A 7,382-nucleotide genomic window follows, 5' to 3' on the forward strand; every position below is an offset into this window, starting at 1 on the left:
ATTTTGTACAATTAAATTATATTGTATAAAATTAAAATGACATTATTTTTTAAAGCAGTTTTTTTACAGTAATTTAAAAACACTGTTTTTTGAATAACACTTTTTCACATGGCGCATAAACTTGACGCCCTTTTTTTACCTTTTTTTTTAAAAAGGTAAGTTTTTTTATGGATATCATTCATTTTTGTAGTATATATTTATTACACATTTTAAATTATATATATATATATATATATATATATGTATATATAAATATTTATCTGAATTTAAAACATTCTTATTGTTCACGCGCGAGCTGTCCGTTTTTTTTGTTCGTCGCGGCGAATTGAGAAGAGAGAGTTTGCTGATCGCGAGAGAGAATCGAAGTCGGAAAGAGAGAATGTGATTCCGCTAAGACTGAGGAGCGAGAAGGATAGCGAATGCTATTGTGTATCAGCTTGACGGTTGAGGTTTAGAGATAACAGCAGAGCGTGATAGAGTGAGAGAGTGAGAGAGAAAGAGTGAGAGCGAAAGAGGAGATTGAGAGTTTAAGAGAAGTGCGATAATATAGGCGATCCGTTATTAGAAAAGAATGTCTTTATTTCAGTAATGTCGAAAATGCGGACGCGGTTAATACATAGATTAAATTAACTCTTGAAGTGTCCGAACACCATTAAAGTCACGTCTTTTATAAAGAGTTCGTCTTTTTCGCACTCGCAGTCACTGAAAGATTTGCGATCGCAGTACAGAAAGTTAATCTATCGCCGTGTTCGCACTTAACTCAGATTTGTATTAGCGTATTACTCGATTATATTTTCGATAAGAGACCCGAGACAGTCGTATCCTCGGTATTTAAACTCTTCGGGGAAACGTCTAGAAATTTCGAAGAACGGAGAAAGGGAATCCCAAGCTCCGGGTAATCGTCGAATATTTCCATGAAACCTGGAAACGGTTGTCTGTTGATTACATATGAGATATAAATACGAAGATGAGAAAACACATTGAGATCAAAGACGTTTGTTATTGAACGCGTATTTGCGGATTATCCGCTTTGTAAAGGCAGCACGGCGATAAGATTTTATTATGTTCGAGTTTTATATATAAATTTATTATTCTCGAATTTAACAGGTGTAAATTTATTATTCGCGATTTTAACATATATGAATTTATTCTTTCCGACTTTAACATACCGCCTCGAAACTATCGTTTTGAAAGGAGAGTACATAAGCGCATGAATTTAGAGAATTCGTTTGAGGCGATCGGTGTGTTAATTACATTGGTTATTCACAACGACAAGTGAACGGAAAATAATTACGCGGAGATATAGATAGAGAATATCAAAGAACGAATATACATAATATGTGAAAGATACTTATAATATAATATAAAGGAATAACAGCAAATATGATATAAGAATAGTTACGCATTATCGCTTATTGACTTAGGTTTTTGACTTAGGTTTTCGATATCAATCGGTAACAGACATAGTTTTCCGATTGGACGCTTATATTCGGATGACGCCGTTTTTACTGTAACGACGCGAATTAAGCCGTCAGTGCCTGCGTGACACTGCATGATGCGCCCCAATTCCCATTTACAGGGAGGGAGCAATGAGTTTCGAATTAATACGAGTTGCCCTGTTCGAAGGCTTTCTTTCGTGACCTTTTTCCATTTTACTCTCTGCTGTAGGGTGTTTACGTAGTCATCGAGCCACCGTTTCCAAAATCGCTCAGTTAACTGTTTTATCAATTGCCAACGTGATAAGCGATTTTCTTTGATGTCGAGAACAGAAGGTTCCGGAATCGCTTTAAGCGCGGATCCGATTAGAAAATGACCGGGCGTGAGGGGTTCGTAATCATCGACCGTATCGGTGAGCGGTGCGAGAGGCCTAGAAGCCTTTAGGCAAGCTTCGACGTTACATAGGAGAGTTGCGAATTCTTCGAACGTCATTTTTTGATCACTGACTACCCGACGCAGGTGATGTTTCACGCTGCGTACTCCTGCTTCCCATAAGCCGCCGAAATGCGGAGCGGATGGCGGGATGAAGTGCCACGAAACTTTATCGGCCGCTGTTCGGTTAAGAAAATTCGGATCTCGTATAGATGCTCGAAATGCTGCGGTCAACTCGCGATCTGCTCCAACGAATGTCGTACCGTTATCGGAATAAATTGCTTCCGGGAGACCGCGACGCGCGCAGAATCGCGAGTAGGCAGCTAGAAATGCGGGGGTGTGATAACCCTCAACTAACTCTAAGTGAATCGCTCTGCTAGCCATGCATACGAAGACAGCGATGTATGCTTTTCGCGATGCGATTCCGCGACCGGACATTGATCGGATGAGCACGGGACCGGCGTAGTCGACTCCACAATGTAGAAATGCGCGAGAGGGCGGCGAGACTCGAAATCGCGGCAAATTTCCCATAAGCTGAATCGGTATTTCAGCTTTTTCGCGGGCGCAAGTGACGCATTTATGAATAATATTTTTAATTATACTGCGAGCGCGTATCACCCAGAATTCGTGTCGCAACGTTGCAAGCGTTAACTGTGTTCCAGCATGCATTGACCGTAAATGCGCGTGTCGAATTATTAGCTCGACTAATGGATGCGACGCTAATATAATCGGATGCTTTCTTTGCTTTGAGAATGGGGCATGTGCTAACCGCCCGCCAACGCGAATTAGTTTTTCTTCGTCGAGGAACGGATTTAACGACAAAATCGCGCTTTTCGAAGAAATCGATCGTTGTTGTGATAAAGCTTTCTTTTCCGGAGCGAATAATTCGTCCTGAATGCGCGTAAGCCAGAACTTGCGAGCTCTTTGAAACTCATAGGTAGAGAGAGCTGACGGACTTTCGTTGATTCCCACGTGAGGATCATTAAGACGACGTATTCGCGATGTATATCGAATAATATATGCCGTGATTCGAAGGAGCTTAGGCCAGGATGAATATCGCGTAGCTAAGTCCCACGGTTCGATCGATTCGGCATGATGTGCATGTGCGTGAGTAACTTTTTCGAGAGATGTTTCGCAGAATGACTGATCGGTTGCCGACGGCCATTCTGATTCAGGCAGCCTCAGCCACGATGGCCCTTGCCACCATAGATCATGAGATGCTAATTGTTGCCCATGAATTCCGCGGGAAGCACAATCGGCAGGATTTTCTCCGGTTGAGACGTGTTTCCAAGAAGCGAATGGAATTCGCGACTGGATATCGGTAACGCGGTTCGCTACAAATGTCTTCCATTTTGACGGATGTTGAGTTACCCACGCAAGCACTACGCTCGAATCCGTCCAACAATAGCATGGAGCTTTCGCGAGATTAAGCGACGTGCAAACGAATTCCATTAATCGAGCTAATAATAATGCAGCGGATAACTCTAGTCGCGAAATCGTGAGTGGTTTAACCGGAACTACTTTTGCTTTACCGATTAGTAACATCGATGTGATTTAACCCGAAAGCGACGTTAGGCGAATATAAACCGCTGCAGCGTAAGCTGCGTTGGACGCGTCGGAGAAGCCGTGTAACTCGCAATTAATGCTATCTGCTCCTCTCTGTATCCATCGGTCTATTTGGAGATTATCGATACTCGCCAAAGACGTTTTAATGGTATTCCATTGTTCTAATAGAGAGGATGGAAGTTTATCGTCCCAATCTAACTTTACTTGCCATAGTTGCTGCATGAATATTTTGGCGGAAATCGTAACCGGCGTACTCCACCCTAACGGATCGAACAACTTAGCGATGGTTGAGAGGATAGATCGCTTGGTAGTTGACGTAACGAGAGGGAGATTTACTTGAAATTGAAAAACATCGAGCGACGGATTCCAACTAACTCCTAAAATCTTGAGTCGCTCGTCGGTTTGCAAATCTTTATTACACGTTAACCCATGATTGTCCGCGACGATATCGGTTAAAAGCTTGGATGAATTGCTCAACCATTTTCTCAATTCGAATCCGCCGCGTTGCAACAAGGCGCGAACTTGATCGCGAGTCTGTCGGAGTAGAGGTATGTCGTCAGCTCCGAACAACACGTCATCGACGTACGTGTTATTTTGCAATATTGGTACGGCTAACGGAAACGCGTCACCTTCGTCCACAACGAGTTGCTTAATTATGCGTAACGCTAAGAATGGCGCGGACGCGGTGCCGTACGTGACCGTGAGGAGTTGATATTCGCGTGCAGGCTCCATCGGATTTTCGGTCCATAAAATGCGCTGATAATATATTTCGTCTTTATTGACAAAGATTTGGCGATACATTTTGGTTATATCCGCGGAGTACACATATCGATATTGCCTCTATCTTAGAATGATTGAAGGCAAATCCGCTTGTAGTTTCGGACCGACAAGCAGATGATCGTTTAACGAAGTCGCATTGCTTGTTTTGCTCGATGCGTTGAATACGACTCTCAGATGAGTGGTAATGCTTGTTTCGCGAATTACTGGATGATGCGGAATGTAAACGCATTGATTGGAGGATTCCGCGGGCTCAACTTTTCGCATGTGTCCGAGCGCTTCGTACTCGGTAATGAAATTAGCGTATTCCGATTTTAGTTCGGGATTGATTTGAAATCTGCGATGGAGAGCTTTGAGGCAACGCTCCGCGATTTGCCTTGAATCACCGATATCGATCGGAAGCCCTTTTTTGAACGGAAAATTAACGACGTATCTTCCGTCGGAGCGACGCGAGTGCGTCGCGAGAAAATGCTCTTCGCATTGTTGCTCGTCAGGACTTAACGGCTTTTTAAGCAGAATTTCTTCGAGTTCCCAGAACTGGCAAAGAGCCTGATCAAGCGAAAGCGTGCTTGAGCAATGTTGCACTGTACGTGTGCGATGCGCGCTAGTCGGAATCGATGTTGGGCCCGAGAGTACCCAGCCGAGAATCGTTTGTTGCGCAATGGGCTGTCCAGCGCTGCCCTTTTGAACTCCGTCGAGGAATAGCTCGCTGTAGAGATCGGCGCCGATAATTATGTCAATTGGATCGTTGCTTAACGGATCCGGATCTGCGAGATTGAGACCGGCGAGATGCGGCCAATTGACATGAGATATCACGGACGACGGAGAGTAAGAAGTTAGCGAGTTCAATATTGACGCGATAGTCGTTAACACAGGATGAGATTCATTAACAGGAGAGAGCTTAATTAACGCGGCATATCGACAAGTACCGGCGTTGACGCATCCGACGGCTGAGATTGAGACAGGCGATTTAATGCGACGCAATTTCAACATTTGCCTCAACCGTTCGGTAATAAATGTAAGCTCGGAACCCTGATCGAGTAACGCTCGAATAATAGTCGAACGACCTTCAATTGAGCCGACTTTTACGCGGGCTGTTGCGAGTAAGACGTGCGGTCGTGACGGTAGCCTTGATATCGCATTCAACGCAGTAACGGGCTGCGAGATTTGAGAGCTCGATTGCGCTTCTGATAACGCTTTATTTGAATTTTCAGTAATAGATGAGTTCGAGTCAGCATGTAGCATCGAGTGATGCTTCTTTTGGCATGAGCGACAAGAATATTTACTCTGACAAGACGATACTGTATGTTTTGTGCTCAAACAATTAACACATCGATTTGCTTGTTGAATTATTTCCAATCGCTGACTCGGACTTTTCTTGATAAATTTAGGACATTTATTAATGAAATGCGCTGCCTTACATAACGGACATGATAAAGCTGATGCCGTAGAAGCGGTGGCGATCGTGGCCTTTTGAAATCGAGAACCTTTTGTCGAGTTGGTAGGATACAATTCTTCTAACGCGCGAGCGCGGGCTGCAATAAACTTTTCGAGTTCTGCGAAACTTGGAACTGTTGAATCGTTACTGTTTTTTAATTTCCAGGCTTTTTGCGTGGCGTTATCGAGTTTTTGAGAAACGCCGTATACGATAATGTCGCTTAACATTTCTTCATGCGTTCGACCTAAATTTTTTAATGACGCTATTGCGCGATTCGCTCTATCTCGAAGTTCGTTTAATTCTACAGAGGATTCGCGTGACACTTGCGGTAGATTATATAATGCAGAAACGTGCCCTTCGATCAATCGACGCTTGTTCTCATACCGAGAAGTGAGAGTTTTCCACGCTAGGTCGAAATTAGCGGCGGTAACGGGAATATTTTTTATTGCGTCGAGTGCGCGACCGGTTAGACTCGATGCCAAAAAGTGCATGCGTGTAAATGATGTCAACTCTCTATTCTTTCGAATGAGTGACGTGAATCGGTCTCGAAACGTTTCCCACTCGTCATAATTACCCGAAAACGGTGGAATTTTGATGGGTGGCAGATGAGACAGCGAAAACGATGAGCTGACTGGAGCAGGTTGATGTCCTTGATTAAAAGATTGATTGTGTGGCTCAATCTCTTCAAGATGCTCGGCCATGTAGTCTAATGCAGAGTTGTATTTGTCCTCGTGTTCGTAGAATCTGTCATCCTCGAAATACTCGATGCCGTCCCTTTCTACCTCGGAAGTGATTTGCAGCAGGTCTGCATGCGTTTGCATGCATTTCTCCCAGGTCTCCTTTAGCGCGGAAATTCGCGATCGAATTTTTGGTCCCGTGTAATTAATTTTGCCGAGTTTTTTAAAGTTCTCGAGTGCGCGAGAAATCGAGTAAAACTGCGCCTCTTGCCTCGCTAATGTCTCACTCATCATGTTCACTTCTGTTCCGACAATTATCGGAAATTTCCGCACAGATTCGTCTCACAATCCGGCTCGAAGGACCAAATTATGTTCACGCGCGAGCTGTCCGTTTTTTTTGTTCGTCGCGGCGAATTGAGAAGAGAGAGTTTGCTGATCGCGAGAGAGAATCGAAGTCGGAAAGAGGGAATGTGATTCCGCTAAGACTGAGGAGCGAGAAGGATAACGAATGCTATTGTGTATCAGCTTGACGGTTGAGGTTTAGAGATAACAGCGGAGCGTGATAGAGTGAGAGAGTGAGAGAGAAAGAGTAAGAGCGAAAGAGGAGATTGAGAGTTTAAGAGAAGTGCGATAATACAGGCGATCCGTTATTAGAAAAGAATGTCTTTATTTTAGTAATGTCGAAAATGCGGACGCGGTTAATACATAGATTAAATTAACTCTTGAAGTGTCCGAGCACCATTAAAGTCACGTCTTTTATAAAGAGTTCGTCTTTTATAAAGAGTTCGTCTTTTTCGCACTCGCAGTCACTGAAAGATTTGCGATCGCAGTACAGAAAGTTAATCTATCGCCGTGTTCGCACTTAACTCAGATTTGTATTAGCGTATGTTCATTACTCGATTATATTTTCGATAAGAGACCCGAGACAGTCGTATCCTCGGTATTTAAACTCTTCGGGGAAACATCTAGAAATTTCGAAGAACGGAGAAAGGGAATCCCAAGCTCCGGGTAATCGTCGAATATTTCCATGAAACGTGGAAACGGTTGTCTGTTGA

The 7,382-nt window shown here is 43.6% G+C and overlaps 3 protein-coding genes across 3 annotated transcripts; all 3 read right to left on the reverse strand.

The window, feature by feature from the left end:
• Window positions 1-626: 626 nt before the first annotated feature.
• On the reverse strand, window positions 627-2,538 carry LOC145937799 (uncharacterized). The gene is made up of 2 exons (XM_083041172.1): window positions 1,657-2,538; window positions 627-737 (listed from the first exon to the last, which is right to left on the reverse strand). Exons 1-2 carry the CDS (start codon window positions 2,536-2,538, stop codon window positions 627-629), a joined length of 993 nt encoding a protein of 330 aa, XP_082897298.1.
• An 885-nt stretch (window positions 2,539-3,423) lies between these two features.
• LOC145937800 (uncharacterized) lies at window positions 3,424-4,236 on the reverse strand. The gene has a single exon (XM_083041173.1). It carries the CDS (start codon window positions 4,234-4,236, stop codon window positions 3,424-3,426), a length of 813 nt encoding a protein of 270 aa, XP_082897299.1.
• A 39-nt stretch (window positions 4,237-4,275) lies between these two features.
• Window positions 4,276-6,621, reverse strand: LOC145937801 (uncharacterized). The gene has a single exon (XM_083041174.1). It carries the CDS (start codon window positions 6,619-6,621, stop codon window positions 4,276-4,278), a length of 2,346 nt encoding a protein of 781 aa, XP_082897300.1.
• Between the last annotated feature and the right edge of the window lie 761 nt (window positions 6,622-7,382).

Source organism: Prenolepis imparis, unplaced genomic scaffold, assembly GCF_030444845.1.
Source record: "Prenolepis imparis isolate NDT839.2.m4 unplaced genomic scaffold, iyPreImpa1.0 SCAF_6, whole genome shotgun sequence".
In the NCBI taxonomy this organism is placed as follows: Eukaryota; Metazoa; Arthropoda; class Insecta; order Hymenoptera; family Formicidae; genus Prenolepis; species Prenolepis imparis.